Consider the following 18,449-nt stretch of genomic DNA (forward strand, 5'->3'; position numbering starts at 1 on the left):
CTAAAACCAAGCAGAACGGGAGGGATGTTACTCACCATTACAACTTTATTTAGTGGTTTTTTTAAACAACTTTATTATTTTTTTTCTGTTTGCTTGTTTGTTCGTTTTGAGACGGAGCCTTGCTCTGTTGCCCAGGCTGGAATGCAATGGTGCGATACCAGCTCATTGCAACCTCCGCCTCCCGGGTTCAAGTGAGTCTCCTGTCTCAGCTTCCTTTGTAGCTGGGATTACAGGCGCCTGCCACCATGCTTGGCTAATTTTTGTATTTTTAGTAGAGACGGGGTTTCACCATTGTTGGTCAGGCTTGTCTCAAACTCCTGACCCCACGTGATCCACCCACCTCAAACTCCCAAAGTGCTGGGATTACAGGCGTGAGCCACCGCGCCCGTAATAGTGTTACCATTAATGTCAGTGTCATTTTGGGGTGTGTACGGTGTCAGATGCTTGCAGAACATTTACATGCATTATTTCATTTAATTGAACAATTCTAAGGAGAATAATTGGCCCCAATTTACTGATGAGAAACATAAATCTCATTAAAAAACATAAATCGGCCGGGCGCGGTGGCTCAAGCCTGTAATCCCAGCACTTTGGGAGGCCGAGGCGGGTGGATCACGAGGTCAAGAGATCGAGACCATCCTGGTGGACATGGTGAAACCCCGTCTCTACTAAAAATACAAAAAATCAGCTGGGCATGGTGGCGTGTGCCTGTAATCCCAGCTACTCAGGAGGCTGAGGCAGGAGAATTGCCTGAACCCAGGAGGCGGAGGTTGCGGTGAGCCGAGATCGCGCCATTGCACTCCAGCCCGGGTAACAAGAGCGAAACTCCGTCTCAAAAAAAAAAAAAAAAAAAAAAACATAAATCATCTGGACATGGTGGCTCACACCTATAATCTCAGCACTTTGGGAGGACAAGGGGGGAAAAAAAATCACTTGAGGCCAGGAGTTCAAGACCAGCCTCAGCCACATAGTGAGACCTTGTCTCTAAGAAAAAATTTTTTTAGAGAATCATCTTGTGAAGCTTAGGAGGCTCTGCCAGGCTCTATAATCCCAGCACTTTGGGAGGTCCAGGTAGGTGGATCACCTGAGATCAGGAGTTTGAGACCAGCCTGACCAACACGGTAAAACCCCGTCTCTACTAAAACTACAAATATTAGTGAAGTGTGGTGTCAGGCGCCTGTAATCCCAGCTACTCAGGAAGCTGAGGCAGGAGAATCACTTGAACCTGGGCGACAGAGGTGGCTGTGCGCGAAAATTGCACCACTGCACTCCAGCCTGGGCGACTCTGTCTCAAAAATAATAATAACACAAAAAATTAGCAGAGCAAGGTGGCGTGTGTCTGTAATCCCAGCTACTTGGGAGGCTGAGGCAGGATAATCAGTTGAACCTGGGAGGTGGAGGTTGCAGCAAGCTGAGATTTCACCATTGCACTCCAGCCTGGGCGACAAGAGCAAAACTGTGTCTCAAAAAAAAAAAAAAAAAAGGCACGAAGGAGCTGGGCGTGTTGGCTCACACCTGTCATTCCAACACTTTGTGAGGCCAAGGTGGGTAGATCATGAGGTCAGGAGTTCGAGACCAGCCTGGCTAATGTGGTGAAACCCCTCTCTACTAAAAATACAAAAATTAGCTGGATGTGGTGGAGGGTGCTTGTAATCCCAGCAACTCGGGAGGCTGAGGCAGGAGAATCGCTTGAACCTGGGAGGTGGAGACTGCAGTGAGCCGAGATCATGCCCCTGCACTCCAGCCTGGACGGGATGACAGAGTGAGACTCCATCTCGGCGGGGGGGAATGAAAAAGAATGGCATAGATCATTTATAATTCCAAGTGCTTATTATATTGGGGTGCGTGTTGAAAATCTCTCTGGTGGAGGGTTGTCTAAGGTCAAATACACTGAGGAAAGCAGTGTTGCTGTTTCTGCATCAGATGGACACCGTGCCAGCCTCAGAACTAGGTTTGAGGGAAACGTATCTCACACGTGAGAGTGAATCCCCAGCGGTCACACTTCTGAACTAGAAAGGGATCGGAAACCCACGTTCCTAATGCCAAGCAACTCCAGATCCACCCCCCCACCCGGAGCCTGGCGCTTTTCTTTCTTTTTTTTTTTTTTTTTTTTGAGGTGGAGTTTCGCTCTTGTTACCCAGGCTGGAGTGCAATGGTGCAATCTCAGCTCACCGCAACCTCCGCCTCCTGGGTTCAGGCAATTCTCCTGCCTCAGCCTCCTGAGGATTACAGGCACATGCCACCATGCCCAGCTAATTTTTTGTATTTTTAGTAGAGACAGGGTTTCACCATGTTGACCAGGATGGTCTCTATCTCTTGACCTCGTGATCCACCTGCCTCGGCCTCCCAAAGTGCTGGGATTATAGGCTTGAGCCACTGCGCCCAGCGTTTTTCTTATTCAGCACAGGAACACACGAGGACCACAGTACCTGGCACCCGGTGGGTGACGGGGTAGGAACTCCACTCTGGATGGGCCTTTACGGAGCCCCACAGCAAACCTGAAGCAGGTATGACCAGGATACCCTTCTGTGTGGAGCTCAGCCCAGGGGCCCACCTGCCCATCCCCTGCCCCCCAGGGACCCCCGCTGACCTGCCCAGCAGCCGGAGCTTCCTCGGGCCATACTTGTCCATGACGATGCCCAGGGGCAGGGTGATGGCACTGAGCAGAAAGGAGCCCACGGTGAAGGCCAAGTTCAGCATCTCGTCCTGGGCCTGGCAGCTGAGCCAGCCGTTCATCCAGCTCACGTCCTCATGCCCTGGCTCTGCCGTGCCACCCACTGTGCCATTGGTGACATTCTCTGTGTGAAGAGGGAAGAAAACCTGACCTCCGGGTCATGGCAGGGGCAGGTGCCTACTCAGAGCTCCCCCACTGGGAATGCCAGCGCTGGCTCAGAGGTTTGCCAGGGCTCAGGCTACCCCGCAGCAGGCTTGGATGGCCATTTGGCTCAAGTCCCTGGAGTGAAAATAACTTCTGTGGGGGCCATGGATGGGAGCCACGGGCCCTTTGAAGAATCCAGTAGAGACCCAGGAAATGCACGCCAAGGTTTATCCACAATTTCAGGAGCTTCGTATGTCCCTCAAAGAGCAACGAAGCCCAGGTTGAGAGCCCTGTTTCAGCTGTTCTAGTGCATCCTCCACCCTGAATGGCAGACCTCGGTGGGGGGCAGCGGGGGGGCTCAGCCTTGGCTGGGAGCGCCTCACTGCAGCTGTGTCCATGGGACAGACTGCAGCGAGCAGGCAGGCAGATGCCAGACCACCCAGGACAGACAAGCTGCTGGTGTACCCCAATACCCTGGTCCTCCTCTGTCAGGGTGGGGAGACTGAGGCGCCTCCTTCAATGGTGAGCCCGGTGGCCTTCACAAACGCAGGACAGATGCCACCTTCTGCCCCTAAAATTTTCATAGCATCAAACACCACATGAACTGTGTCTTGGAACCACTTTGGAAAGTTCTGGTTTTTTATTTATTTATTTTTTTTTTTTTTTGAGACGGAGTTTCGCTCTTGTTACCCAGGCTGGAGTGCAATGGCGCGATCTCGGCTCACCGCAACCTCCGCCTCCTGGGTTCAGGCAATTCTCCTGCCTCAGCCTCCCGAGTAGCTGGGATTATAGGCACGCACCACCATGCCCAGCTAATTTTTTGTATTTTTAGTAGAGACGGGGTTTCACCATGTTGACCAGGTTGGTCTCGATCTCTCGACCTTGTGATCCACCCGCCTCGGCCTCCCAAAGTGCTGGGATTACAGGCTTGAGCCACCGCGCCCAGCCCAAGTTCTGGTTTTTTTAATCACCCTGTGTTATTTGCTTTCACTCACTGAGACACCCCCCACCTTTATTTATTTTTTTTTTTGAAGATGGAGTCTCACTTCTGTCACCCAGGCTGGAGTGCAGTGGCACGATCTCGACTCACTGCAACCTCCGTCTCCCAGGTTCAGGTGATTCTCCTGCCTCAGCCTCCCCAGTAGCTGGGCCTACAGGCACCTGCCACCACGCTCAGCTAATTTTTGTATTTTTAGTGGAGACAGGGTTTCACCACGTTGGCCAGGCTGGTCTTGAACTCCTGACCTTAGGTGACCCGCCCGCCTCGGCCTCCCAAAGTGCTGGGATTACAGGCATGAGCTGCTGCGCCCAGCCAAGATGCAACTTTCTAATTTTCCTTGCTGGGGTCACTGTGTTGCCACCCTGTGCCCACACCCAGACCCCGCACGTGCTGTGCCTCCGAGTCTGGTGTGTCCGACACACCCAGCCCTTAACGGCCCCCTCCAAAGTCCACCCAGCCACCTAACAGCACAAAAAGGAAGAGAAAAGTGCTGTGGCAGCGGAGGGCAGGAGGGCGGAGGATGGGCCGGGAGCGCAGCGGAGGAGCTCTCCTCGCTGGGACTGCTAGTTAAGAGATGCTGACTAATCCTGCAGAAAACAGGAGCAGACTTTGATTAGATGTGAGGTCACACTGGGAGAGTGAAGGAAACGCTTTTCTCCAGATAACTGCCTGCCTTCCAACTGCAGCCCTCTGGCGCCAGGGCCCTGGAGCTGAGGTTTGCAAAGGCTTGCTCAAGCCTCTCGGAGCTGCCCCAAGGTCACTGGAAGGGATGCACAGGGGTGGAATCCGGCCTCATGCCAGCGTGTGACCAGGGAGACCCGCCAGGGGCGGATGGATGGAGAGCGCGGTGCTGGAATCTGGCTTCCAGGTTCCAATTTCGGTTCCTCAACTTTCTACCAACGTGACCTTGCTCTGGCTCAGTTTCCTCATCCACAAAATGGAATCATATGATAATAACATCTATCTCCTAGAGTTTAGGCGAAGATCCACGAGAAAATCCCGAAAACCAAAGAAAACGGAAAAAAAGAAAAAAAAAAAAAAAACAAGAGAAAATCCAGAGAAAACCTTCTGGAGTTCACCTAGGTATAGAAAGCACCCAATAAAGGCAGGGCGTAGTGGCTCCCGCCTGTCACCCCAGCACTTTGGGAGGCTGAGGTGGGCGGATCATGAGGTTGGGAGATCGAGACCATCCTGGCCAACATAGTGAAACCCTGTCTCTACTAAAAATACAGAAATTAGCTGGCCATGGTGGCAGCTCATGTCTATAATCCCAGCACTCTGGAAGGCCAAGGTGGGTGGATCACCTGAGGTCAGGAGTTGAAGACCAGCCTGGCCAATTTGGTGAAACCCCATCTCTTCTAAAAATACAAAAATTAGCCAGGCATGGTGGTGGTGGGCACCTGTAATCCCAGCACTCTGGTAGGCCGAGGCAGGTGGGTCACCTGAGGTCAGGAGTTCAAGACCAGCCTGGCCAACATGGAGAAACCCCGTTTCTACTAAAAATACAAAAATTAGCCGGGCGCTATGGCTCACACCTGTAATCCCAGCACTCTGGGAGGCCAAGGCGAGTGGATCACCTGAGGTCAGGAGTTCAAGACCAGCATGCTCAAGCCAACATGGCAAAACCCTATCTCTACTAAAAATAAAAAAATTAGCCAGGCATGCACCTGTAGTCCCAGCTACTAGGGAGGCTGAGGCAGAACAATTACTTGAACCGGGGAGGTGGAGGTTGCAGTGAGCAGAGACTGCACCACTGCACTCCAGCCTGGGTGACAAAGTGACATCCCGTCTTGATAAAAAGTAAAACCAAAAGTGAAACCAGATCACAATGGCCAAAAGGCAAAGGATCAAGAGAGGAATCAACAGAACCAAGCTGAATCTCGGGGGATTTAAGGAGATCAGAGCCACAAGGTGAACCACTCAGAGCCGTAGAAACAAAACCTCACAACCTGATTCCCCACTCTGCCAGTTTCTCTCAGTTTCCCAGAAGCCCCCTCCCCCCACACTGTCAGCCAAAGCACGTGGCAAGCAGGGTCCTCAAGCGAGCAGCAACAGGAATTGGCTCTGAAGTGGGGGGAACAGGGTCTCTACACAGCAACAGTCATTTCCAAGAGGACATGCAGAGAGGAGCAAACTGGTGCTGAGGTGACGGAGGGGATGGGTGGAGAGGGCGCTCCAGGGCCCGGGAGGGTGGCCTGTGGGGCCATGCAGGGTCTGGAAGCAGCACTGCCCATGAGCAAAGGCATGGGGACCTCCAGTGATCCCAGGGAGGAGCCACAGCTGGGTCCCTAAACCCATGGCTTTTCTCATCTAGAGCCAGACGGTAAAAATCCCAAGGCTCTGTACCCAAGGCAGCCTCCTTGATTTTTTTTTTTTTTTTTGAGACAGAGTTTCGCTCTTGTTACCCAGGCTGGAGTGCAATGGCGCGATCTCGGCTTACCGCAACCTCCTCCTCCTGGGTTCAGGCAATTCTCCTGCCTCCTGAGTAGCTGGGATTACAGGCACATGCCACCATGCCCAGCTAATTTTTTGTATTTTGAGTAGAGACGGGGTTTCACTATGTTGACCGGGGGCTTGAGCCACCGCGCCCGGCTTTTTTTTTTTTTAAAGATGGTGTTTCACCATGATGGCCAGGCTGGTCTTGAACTCCTGACCTCAGGTGAGCCACCCATCTCGGCCTCCCAAAGTGCTGGGATGACAGGCCTGAGCCACAGTGCCCGGCCAGCCTCCTTGATTTGCCAGCAGCAAGGATAGGGTAAAATGTCTTAAGGCCAGGCCTGGGGACTCATGCCTGTCATCCCAGCACTTCGAAAGGCCGAGGCAGGCGGATCACCTGAGGTCAGGAGTTCCAGACCAGCTTGGCCAACGTGGTGAAACCCCGTCTCTACTAAAAATACCAAATTTAGCTGGGCATGGTGGTGTGCGCCTGTAATCCCAGCTACACAGGAGGCTGAGGCAAGAGAATTGCTTGAACCCAGGAGGCGGAGGTTGCAGTGAGCCGAGATGGAGCCATTGCACTCCGTGTCAAAACAAACAACAATAAAATGTCTTAAATTGATTAGAGATCTAGGTCACCCCTTTAACTGCATAGGGGAGAGGTGAGGGTATCTGTCCTTCCCATCTTTACCCTGGAGCTACCACATACAGGGGCAGGGACCTCACACTCTAGAGCACCATCCCTCTCCCCTTAAACAAATCCCTCCCACGTGGCCAGCAGGCCCTCTGCCTGCCTCCTGCCTCCTGCCTCCAGACAGTCCTGTCCAGCCACAGATGCTTCTGTGTGGGCTGGGGGGAGGTGAGTGGCTTCTCCTGCTTACAGAGCAATTGAGAGTCTCCCTGCTCCTGGAGGGAACAAAACCCTTGGTGAGCCCAGCAGCTTTGTTGACAGTAACAGCCCACACAGCCCAAGCAGATGGCCACACACAGTCACACCCAGGCTGCTCCTCTCCCTCTGCTCCCACCTGGGCACTGTGGGCCAGGGGAGAGACAAACAGATTAAACACCCAGGAAGTGCCAAGGCCTGGGATGCCCCTCTGCTCCTCGCCTGGAGCTTGGGCCTCACCCTGGGCCAGCCTGCTGCGCTCCTCACCTGCACCTGTTTGTTCAACAGACGCCTCCTCGGGGGTGGCCAGAGTGGCCCGGCCTGGCCCGGCCAGGGAAGGTGAACCGAGGGGACGGGCAACAGCTGCAGTGGCCAGCGCATGCCAAGAACAGGAGCAGGGCTGCTCAGGACGAAAGCCGGGCAGGGAGGCGGGGCGCTACCCACCCGCTCACAGGAGACGCGCCAGATGTTTACGGAGGCATCAGGGAGAAGAGAGGGTGCTGTGACCCTGCTCGGGCTCCCCTGAATCAGAGGAGCCTCCCCACACCCCGGGGAGACAAAGGAAAGGGGGACCTCCATGAGGCTTGCAGGGACCAAGGAGTACCTGGCTTGAGGTCTCCTCCAAGTTCCTGAGCTGCCCTTGCCTGACTGGCTGCTTCCGGAGCCCCTGCTCCAGGCTGCGCCCCCGCCTGGGACCTCCCGTCCCTCCTGGCCCTCCCATCCCTGGAATCTTAGTCCATCCGGCAGGAAGCCCCATCTCCATCCTCAGCCGGCAGGGCACATGTAGGTGAGAGGTCGGCTCAGGCACACAGCAAACCACATGCAGGAGGGCACGGGCAGGCGGAGGTTGTGCTGGGTAGACCGGGCCTGGCCCCCGAGCGGCAGGCGGGCCCAGCAGCAGGTGCCAAGTGTAGAGTGCCAGTGTGTGCTGGCTGCCCGCTCAACGGGCGAGCCCACACGCACCCCGTAGTCCCCACGAGGACAGTCAGGGTAGCCCCTAAGGATGCTCAGGGCAGGTGAGTCACCTGTGAAGATCTCCTGGAGGGCCCCTGGGGAAGCTGGCTTCACTGCGGGCTGCCAGACCCTGAAGCTCCATGCCGATGCTGTCCTACCCGGGGAGAGGCTGGTATCCCAGAGAGAAGAGGTTGAGAGCACAGCCGGGAAAAGGCTGCCCGCCGTGTCGGGCAGCATCGGGAGGCTTGAACCTCGCTGGGCGAGAATAGGACCAAGAGCCTCCCGTGACGCCCTGGGAGCCAGCCTGAGCTGGACGGGACCTTCACGGACACCAAGACATCGGGGTGCCCGAGGGGCGCCTGCGAGGAAAATCAGGTCACGAACCGAGGAGGATGGAGGTTGGGGTGTGGGAGGCCAAGGGTGAGCTCTTCCCTGAGACGCAGCCGGAGGCCGGCGGTCCAGCCTTTCAACCTTCTTCCCCATTGCTAAGGAATTTTTAAAATTCCAAATAAACTGGGGGAAAAGTTTAAAAGTCATATTTACAGCAATATAAATGAAAGGCTGGATTTAAGAAGGCTATCCATTGCCGGGCGCGGTGGCTCAAGCCTGTAATCCCAGCACTTTGGGAGGCCGAGGCGGGTGGATCACGAGGTCCAGAGATCGAGACCATCCTGGTCAACATGGTGAAACCCCGTCTCTACTAAAAATACAAAAAATTAGCTGGGCATGGTGGTGCGTGCCTGTAATCCCAGCTACTCAGGAGGCTGAGGCAGGAGAATTGCCTGAACCCAGGAGGCGGAGGTTGCGGTGAGCCGAGATCGCGCCATTGCACTCCAGCCTGGGTAACAAGAGCGAAACTCCGTCTCAAAAAAAAAAAAAAAAAAAAAAAACAAGAAGGCTATCCACACTGGCCTGTGGGTGTGGGGAGAGACAAGAAAAGGAGAAGTCCTTCGGCCGGGCGTGGCGCTCACGCCTGTCATCCCAGCACTGCAGGAGGCTGAGGCAGGTGGATCATCTGAGGTCAGGAGTTCAAGACTAGCCTGGCCAACATGGTGAAACCCCATCTCTACTAAAATCACAAAAATTAGCTGGGTGTGGTGGGGGGCACCTGTAATCCCAGCTACTCAGGAGGCCGAGGCAGAAGAATCACTTGAACCCGGGAGGTAGAAGTTGCAGTGAACTGAGATTTCGCCACTGTACTCCAGCCTGGTGACAGAGTGAGACTCCTTGTCAAAAAAAAAAAAAATTGCTAGGCGTGGTGGCTTAAGCCTCTAATCCCAGCACTTTGGGAGGCTGAGGTGGGCAGATCACCTGAGGTCAGGAGTTCGAGACCAGCCTGACCAACACGGAGAAACCCCGTCTCTACTAAAAACGTGAAATTAGCCGGGCATGGTGGCACATGTCTGTAATCCCTGCTACTCGGGAGGCTGAGGCAGGAGAATCACTTGAACCCAGAAGGTGAAGGTTGCAGTGAGCCGAAATTGCACCACTGCACTCCAGTCTAGGTGACAGAGCGAGACTCCCTCTCAAAAAACAAACAAACAAAAAACAAATACGAATACAAAAAAATCAGCCAGGCGTGGTGACGGGTCCTATAATCCCAGCTACTTGGTAGGTTGAGGTAGGAAAATCACTTGAACCTGGGAGGTAGAGGTTATAGTAAGCCAAGATCACGCCACTGCACTCCAGTCTGGGTGACAAGAGTGAAACCATCTCCCTGACAGCCAAAAAAAATAGAGGTCCTTGAACCAGCAGAGAAGTCTCCTGTCAATATCTACAGCTTCGTTCAGCCCATGGGTGGCCCTGTGTCCCCAGGGTGGGCAGCAGCCCCTCTGCTCTCATGGGGATCCCTGCACCAGGCTCTCCCCAGCACCACAGGCGGAGCAGCGGCAAAGAGCATACAACTACGGTCTGCCTCCACGGCCATGGTCAGACCATGAGTGCCTTCCTCAGGCATGGGCCTGAAGACTTCTGCTTTCTACATCACCGACGCCCCAGCACGTGGCAAGCCGTCAGCAATTCACTTGAGCCTCTCACAGGGGAACTGGACCATCGCCCTCCTCCACCTCCCCGGCTTCCTCCTGCCTTGGGAATAAAATCCAGTTTCTCCAGAAGGCCTCTCAGGCTTCGCAGGCCCAACCCCTTCCCACTTCTCTCCCTCCTCCAGGGTGGACCCTCCTCTCCTGACTCACCCCTCCTCAACCTCCAGACTTCCACCTGAACGCAGAGAGGCCCTCCCACCCGGGGGAGCCAGATCCCTGCTGCTGTTCCAGCTCCTGGCACCCTGCTTTCTTGGGGCCCGACCACCACCTGGAATTACACAGGGGTGCGTGTGATGATGTGTTTGCTCTGCACTCCAGCATGGCACCTTCAATCTTGATTGAATATTTAGGTTACAAGAAAGAGGGGATTCAATATCCACACATAGGCCAGGAGCGGTGGCTCCCACCTGTAATCCCAGCATCTGGGAGACGGAGGCGGGCAGATCGACTGAGCCAGGAGCTGAAGACCAGCCTGGGCAACATGGTGAACCCCCTATCTCTACAAAACATTTAAAAATTAACAGGATATGGTGGCTTGCACCTGTAGTCCCAGCACTTTCAGAGGCTGAGGCCGGAGGATCACTTGACCCCAGGAGCTGGAGACCAGCCTGATCAATATGGTGAAACCCTGTCTCTACTAAAAAGTACAAAAATTAGCCGGGCGTGGTGGTGGGCACCTATAATCCCAGCTTCTCAGGAGACTGAGGCAGGAGAATTGCTTGAACCTGAGAGGCAGAGGTTTTAGTGAGCCAAGATCACGCCATTGCACTGAAGTCTGGGCAACAGAGTGAGACTCTGTCTCAAAAAAAAAAAATTAAACCTAACTGGGTATAGTAGCTCATGCCCATAGGCCCAGCACTTTGGGCAGCTGAGGCAGGAGGACTGCTTGAGCCCAGGAGTTTGAGACCAACCTGGGCAAGATGGTGAGACCCTGTCTCTACAAAAAAAAAAAAATTCAAAAATTAGCTGGAGGCTGGGCGTGGTGGCTCACGCCTGTAATCCAAGCACTTTGGAGGCCAAGGTGGGCGGATCTCCTGAGGTCAGGAGTTCAAGACCAGCCTGACCAACATGGTGAAACCCCATCTTAAAAAAGAAAAAAAGAAGCCGGGCGCGGTGGCTCAAGCCTGTAATCCCAGCACTTTGGGAGGCCGAGGCGGGTGGATCACGAGGTCAAGAGATCGAGACCATCCTGGTGAACATGGTGAAACCCCGTCTCTACTAAAAATACTAAAAATTAGCTGGGCATGGTGGCGCGTGCCTGTAATCCCAGCTACTCAGGAGGCTGAGGCAGGAGAATTGCCTGAACCCAGGAGGCGGAGGTTGCGGTGAGCCGAGATCGCACCATTGCACTCCAGCCTGGGTAACAAGAGCGAAACTCCGTCTCAAAAAAAAAAAAAAGAAAAAAAGAAAAAAAAAAGGATAAAAAAAAAATTAGCTGGGTTGGTGGTGGTGCCCACTTGTAGTCCCATTACTCAGGAGCTGAGGGGGAGGATCGCTTGAGCCCAGGAGTCAAGGCCGCGGTGAGCTGTGACTGTACCACACATTCCAGCCTGGGCAGCAGAGTGAGACCCTGTCTCAAAAAGAAACCATCCACAGGTAGCGGCAGCTCCACAGGCCCACCCTGACCCCGCTGAAGTGGGCCACTGGACCACAGATGAAAGGAGGGAAGGGCTCGGGGGTGGCCGGTCACAGTGCCATCCCAGAGGCCAAAAGGACACAGCCCTGGGAAAGCCCCCGCTTGTGGGGCTGAGAACCCAGTAGGTCTCCCACCCTCACCAGGGTCCTAGGGAAGTGCCCAGCACCAGCATCTGGTGGGTGTCGTACAAAGCCCCTCGTTAACGGCCCTTGCGCAGGTCCGCGGACCCTACCTGTCACCTCTCCCAGTGGACAAGGAAGAAGAAACAGAGGGGAGAGGAGAAATGAGCTGTCTCCTTCCTTCTGCCACTGCCCCACGCTGGAGCCAACACCGTGCCTGTGGCCAGATTCTGGCTGGAGTCCTGAGAAAGAGTTCTAAGAATGGTTCAACAGGTTCAGGCGAATTTTCTTCAGAGAACAAAAGGCTTCGTCTGAGAGCCACACAAAGCTGACCAATTTGCATCTCAATCAGCTGGGGACAGCCCCGGGACTACTCAGCCTTTCACGAACCTAATTCAATAAATTCGAAAAATGGCCCGAGTGCGTCTCTGCAACCCAGCCATCCGCCAAGTTTGAAAATGTCAGACCCAGGCCGGGCGCAGTGGCTCAAGCCTGTAATCCCAGCACTTTGGGAGGCCGAGGCGGGTGGATCACAAGGTCAAGAGATTGAGACCATCCTGGTCAACATGGTGAAACCCCGTCTCTACTAAAAATACAAAAAATTAGCTGGGCATGGTGGCGCGTGCCTGTAGTCCCAGCTACTCAGGAGGCTGAGGCAGGAGAATCGCCTGAACCCAGGAGGCGGAGGTTGCGGTGAGCCGAGATCGCGCCATTGCACTCCAGCCTGGGTAACAAGAGCGAAACTCCGTCTCAAAAAAAAAAAAAAAAAAAAGAAAAGAAAATGTCAGACCCAAGCAGAAACCTTCACCCTGACTTTGCCAGGCACTCCCAGACAAGCAACGTGTGGGGATTTCTGGCCTGAAAGAGAACTGGTGATGCCGACTCCAAGAATCAAGGAGCAGCGAGGCCACAGAGATAAGCTGTGTGGACTCAGCAGCCTTCCTGCCCGGGACGGGGGCTCAGTGGGTTTGCCAGATCGTCAGAAAAAACAAAATCGGAGGCAGGAGCAAACGCCCAGGGTAAGAGGTTGATGTTCAACCCAGTCCTGACCTTTCACCTTCACATCGGTTTAGAGGAGCAATCTGTCAAGTCTCCCCGGGGTTAACCACCGACTCAGCACCTCGCCGGCACGACAGAGACCGCGGGGAAGAAGCTAAGCTCCCTTTCTTAGAGGAAGAGGCCGAGGTTGAGGCAGGAATGAAGGAATTTGGAATTCTGCCAAAACCATACAGTAAGTTAAATCAGTCGACAATCCATGAAAAAAACCACCTAGATGTGACCTTCCCGACACCATGGCGGGTCCAAAGGAAAAAAACTCTACCTACAACAGTCCTCTGGTCTGGATGAGACACTAAGAGCTTTCTTTGGGGATGATTTTTTTTTCTGCCTTTTTTTTTTTTCTGAGATGAAGTCTTGCTCTGTCACCCAGGCTGGAGTGCAGTGGCGTGATCCTAGCTCACTGCAACCTCTGCCTCCCAGGTTCAAGTGATTATCTTGCTTCAGCCTCCTGAGTAGCTGGGATTACCATGCCCAGCTAAATTTTTGTATTTTTAGTAGAGATAGGGTCTCACCATATTGGTCAGGCTGGCCTTGAACTCCTGACCTTGTGATCCACTTATCTCAGCCTCCGAAAGTGCTGGGATTACAGGTGTGACCCACCGTACCCAGCCTGCTTTAAAAAAAAAAAAAATGGCAAGCAGGAAGGGTCATGATCTATAAAGAAGAGAGGAGAGGACGAAGCAAACACTCCCACCTGTGCCCAGGAGAGAAATTAATCTCCTAATATCTCCTGGGCAAAGCAGAAAGCTTGCTCAGGGAACAAGGTCTGACCCTTCCCAACTCCTAAGATTTCTTGCTGATGTGGAGAAAGGCCTGCCAAGAACCCTTAAGCTATTAGGAAATATTTTTGAGTGGCTAAAGGCTAAAGGTTAGTTATAAATGATACACTTTCTGTCCACTCCCGAGGCCTCTGCGTTCCCCACTTTCTCCTGCCTGAACCTCTCCAGGGAAGCCTCCCTCCCTAGAGACTGGGACACAGGGACTCCGGGCAGATCAGAGAAAGGAAACAGGGAGGCTTCCACGAAGGATGACACCCAGCATGAGCTGGCGCAAAGCCTTCTCTTCCTGCAAAGAGCTCTAGAAGGAAAAGGCCTGCTGGTGGGGACTCAGGAAGTCAGTTCTGGGCTACCTCCATCTAACGGCCCTCTGGCCCTGGGGAGAGGGGTGATGTGAGTTCAGCTGTTATGCAGCTACCGTTGGAATCAAGGAGAGCGCAGAGGGAAGCATGTCCTGTTACAGTCGCCTAAGGAGGAGGGTAGGAGGCCAGAGACTGGGCTGCTGTGGCCCTCCCGTGGGGCTGAGCCTGCCGCCCTGTAGTAACCGGGATCCTCCCACAGGATGTGAAGGTGTGAAGGTGAGCGTGTGTGTTGGGTGGTGCGGACGTCATGCACACAAGCGTGCCCAGCCTGCCTTCGGCGAGAAGAGAACAGGCGGCAGCATCTCCACCAACGCTCCCTTCTCCTCTTCCCCTTCATCCCCACGGGGCTGGGAAGCCACGGAGAGGTCCTCACAGCCCGTGGGAGGGAATGTCCTTTGGAGAATCATAAGTCGGCAAAAATAGACAAGAAACTGTGTCCAGCAAGCACCTGAGAGACTCCGCAACCGCCTAAGAAACGTCTAGATTCTAGATGAGCCCTGCCTGGGGCGGAGGCAAGGCCACTTCCTCTCCTGCTGCACCCCAGCCCCTAAACCAGGAGTTCCTCTTTCTCACCATCCAAGAGCAACATGTTTACTACAAGGCAAGCCGCGTTCCAGGCGCGGGGAGGAGAGGAGGGGAGCCCAGCAACGCTCCTGGGGTGGAAGGAACACCCTGGACAGCAGCTGTGGCTCTGTGGCCTTGCCCAGGACCGAAGATGGCTCTGAGCCTCCATGTCTTTGCCCACAAAACGGGGCAATGTTAAGTACCCAGCAGGGCCGGGTGAGGATCCAGCGGGCCTTTAGATGCCCGAGAGGCGCTGGGCGGTAAGTGAGGTACTGCTCCTAGGTCTTCGCCCCCTCCGGCCCCCACCCAGAGCCCCGACTCCGGGAGCCCCCCGCAGCCCCAGGCGCCTGTCTCACCTGGCTCAGCACACAGGTAGGAGTAAAAGCCTTCCGACTTCAGCATGATGAGCAGCGAGCCCCAGCCCAGAAGGACTGCCGAGAAGAGGAGGTTTTCCAGCACGGCAGTGCAGGCCATCCACCAGCGGCGCCGATGGGCAGTGGCCAGGGTGGGCGCCATGGCGCGGCGCGGCTCGGGCTCCGGCTCTGCACCACCTGCGCACAGATCTCGGCGTCAGCGGCCGGCCCTGCCCAGCCTCTGCCGCCGCCCCAGCCGCCCCGGCCGCTGCCGCAGGGCGCAGGGCTTGTCACCCCTCCGTGGCTGCGGTGGCCGGAGCGCGCAGCGAAAGAGGTCAGGCGAGGCGAGCCCCAGCCCCGCCCGGCCCTGGGCCACCCGACACGCGGCCGGCCCGCACCGCCGCCCTCCGCGCCGACCGAGCCACCCCAGCCAGGTAGGGAGGTGTCTCACTCCGAGGTAAACTGAGGCACGGAGGCACGAAGGGACCAACGCATGCTCAGGGCCGTGAACCTGGCCCTGGCCCCGGGCAGGACTGACACGGCTTGGGGCCGGGCTGGACAGCGGCGCGGGGCGCGGCCACCTGGGCCGGGGGATGCCCGAGGGCGGCCACTCCCCGGGGCCCTGACGGGCGCCCTCCCGCCCGCACCCGAGACCCTTCCCCGGAGCCGGTTTCCTCAACCACAAGATCAGCGCACAGAGCTCCAGAACGGCCCGCCCCGCCGCGCTGATTGGCCAGACGGCGCAGGAACTGCCGCGCCATTGGCCGCCGTCTAGGTCGCTAGGCGCTGCGGCCACGCGAACCCGGCGTGGGAGACCAGGAGCCGGTTCAAACCGGCGGCGCGAGACCCCCAGCCCGAGCGTTCCCCGGCGCCTCGCCCGTTTCCATGGCAGCGGATCACCGGCCTCCATCCCCGGCCCTCCGCTTCTCGTGGTGTCCCCTGGCGGCCCCTCACCGCTCCGTCCTGTTCCTCGGGTTCCGTCGTTTGCTCCCCGCGCCGCTTCAGTGCCGCCGCTGCCCGCGCGCCCTCGCCGAACTCGCTCCCGGCTCCCGCTCCTCGGCTGCTCCGCGCGTGTCGGGCCCGCCCGGCGCCTTTTCTGCCTTCTTTTATTCCAGCCCTTTTATTCCGACCCGAGATGAAAACACCGTCGCCCGCTGATTGGCTGAGCGGGGGCTGGAAACAGGCGTCGACCAATCAGCAGCCAGCCACCCGCCCGCCCCGCCGCGAGCAGAAGCCGGTTCCGGCCGGACTCGGAGACAAACAAGAGAGACGAGGGGCCGGGGGGGCCGCGGCGTTGCGGGCAGGGCCTGGGCTCTGCCGCCTTCACCCCGAATCCCAGCGCGGCGGGGCCCCGCGACATCGCCCCGGTGCCTCCCCAGCGCCCTGACCCTGCGAGGCTGCGGCTTCCGCTCCGCGTTCCGGCGCCCCGCGGACCCCCACGAGACCCCCGAGGCGGCCGCCTCGGTCACCACGCCCAGATGCGCCGGCTCCGCGCGGTCGTTCCGCTCTCCGGTCCCCCCGCTCCTCCCCGCGCGGCGCTGCAGTCCCCGCGGCCTCGGGCTTCAGGTCCTGGCTCCTCGCGCTCCCGTCCCGGCGCATTCGGGGTCTGGGATCCCCCGGACGCGGTCCAGGCGTGGCGCCTCCTGCCGGTTCACGACCGTTTCCCCTCCCGGGCGCCGTCTGCCCAGTCCCTGGAAATTGACCCTGGACATGTGCGAGGGAATTTGGGGCTTGTCTGTCCAGTCCTAGGATTTGGGTCTCCCGAGACCCACCTTGTCTGTCCGGTCCTAGGATATGGAGCCTCCCGAGGCCCCCCTTGTCTGTCCCTTCCTAGGATTTGGGGTCTCCCGAGGACCCCCCATCAGACGGAGCCTTCTCCGCCCCTGTTCACGCACTGCTCGGTCCCCCGGGGACCGTCCTCCTTCCGCATCCGTCATCTGGGTGCTCCCTGCCCGCGTTGCCACCTGCTGCCCTGAGCCCCACTCCCCACCTTCACCCCGTTCCCGGTCCCTTTCAGGTGAGGCCCCTCTCCGCGTGGCGATGCGTCAGGGACAAGTCTGCGCGGGGTCGAAGGGGCTCCGGGTCCCAGTCTGATAAGGCCGGGTACCAAAAGCTCAGCTGCCAGTCTTCGTCCCCCTCATCGGAGGCACCAGCCCGACCTGGGAGACTCTCTGCCCCAGAATCGGTTTGGTCTCCCTGGCCCGCTCCGGGGGGCTGGCTTAGCACCCCAGAGCTACCGTCGCGTGGTAGCCACGTCTGGAATCCCAGCGCTTTGGGGGCCAGGAGTTCGAGACTCGCCTGGGCAGCCTGGCAAGACCCCCATCTCTACCAAAAAATATATGTAATAATAATAATTATTATTATAATAAACCACCCCAGGGCTGTGGGAGCCCCAGATGTCTGCTTCACCTGCCCCAGTTCGAGTGTGCCCTCTACTGCCTAGAACCCGCCCTGGTTACCTGGCAAGGGCAACCTCCCCCAGACAAGGATTGGTGCTGTCAGCCTGCTGGGGAACGGGGGTGGGAGTGGGGAGCGGTTCCAGCTGGTAACCTATCCGGTTCCCCACCTTCTGGAATCTTTCCCACCCACAAGGTTTCGACTGCCACCTGGCAAATCTCTTCCTTCACCCTCCCCTCTTTGAGCAGCCTGAGGGCCCTCCAGGGCTCAAGCATCCCTCAAATATCTCCCAGAACTACTATCCTCCCCATCTTCTCTCAGATGACCACACTACTATCTAGATGCCAAGAACCATCTTTTTTCTTTTCTTTTCTTTTTCTTTTTTTTAGAAAGGATCTCAGGCACCTAGACGCTGGAGTGTGGTGGTGTGATCATAGCTCACTGCAGCCTCCACCTTCTGGGCTTAGGCGATCCTCCTGCCTAAGCCTTCCAAGTAGCTGGAACCACAGGTGTGTGCTACCACGCCTGGCTAATTTTTGTATTTTTTGTAGAGATAGGGTCTTGCCTTGTTGCCCAGGCTGGTCTCAAAGTCCTGGGCTCAAGTGATCCTCCCACCTCGGTCTCCCAAAGTTCAGGAATTGCAGGCATGACACAGTGCCCTGCTGAGAACCAACCTTTCCTTTTTTTTTTTTTTTTTTTTTTTGAGACAGAGTCTTGCTCTGTGGCCCAGGCTGGAGTGCATTGGCAGGATCTCGGCTCACTGCAACCTCTGCCTCCTGGATTCAAGCGATTCTCCTGCTTCAGCCTCCCGAGTAGCTGGCACTACGGGCGCCCGCCACCATGCCCGGCTAATTTTTTGTGTTTTTAGTAGAGATGGGGTTTCAGTGTGTTAGCCAGGATGGTCTTGATCTGGCCTCGTGAACTGCCGGTCTTGGACTCCCAAGGTGCTGGAATTACAGGCGTGAGCCACTGCGCCCGGCTAGAACCATCCTGTCTGTCATCAGACGTTTGCTAGGTAATCGCTGTGATTCTGCCTCTCCTTCCCCA

General features: G+C 56.4%; 1 protein-coding gene and 1 non-coding gene across 4 annotated transcripts in view; both read right to left on the bottom strand.

Moving 5' to 3' along the window:
- The window catches only part of SLC43A2 (solute carrier family 43 member 2), a 59,074-nt gene extending 42,502 nt beyond the window's left edge, over positions 1–16,572 (bottom strand). The window contains exons 1-3 of one of the 3 annotated variants that reach the window (XM_074388343.1): positions 15,960–16,572; positions 15,009–15,203; positions 2,591–2,798 (exon numbers count right to left, since the gene is read on the bottom strand). In XM_074388343.1, the coding sequence (XP_074244444.1) occupies positions 2,591–2,798; positions 15,009–15,168 (368 nt within the window). In that variant the 5' untranslated portion in view covers positions 15,169–15,203; positions 15,960–16,572. Of the gene's footprint in view, positions 1–2,590; positions 2,799–15,008; positions 15,695–15,959 lie in introns of those variants that run through there. The other 2 variants (XM_074388345.1, XM_074388344.1) reach the window with 2 other exon arrangements.
- LOC120367063 (small nucleolar RNA U13) lies at positions 1,918–2,021 on the bottom strand. Its single transcript, XR_005581561.1, has one exon. It is a non-coding gene; the product is annotated as a small nucleolar RNA U13 (small nucleolar RNA).
- Positions 16,573–18,449: the final 1,877 nt, after the last annotated feature.

This window comes from Saimiri boliviensis, chromosome 17 (assembly GCF_048565385.1).
Source record: "Saimiri boliviensis isolate mSaiBol1 chromosome 17, mSaiBol1.pri, whole genome shotgun sequence".
NCBI lineage: Eukaryota > Metazoa > Chordata > Mammalia > Primates > Cebidae > Saimiri > Saimiri boliviensis.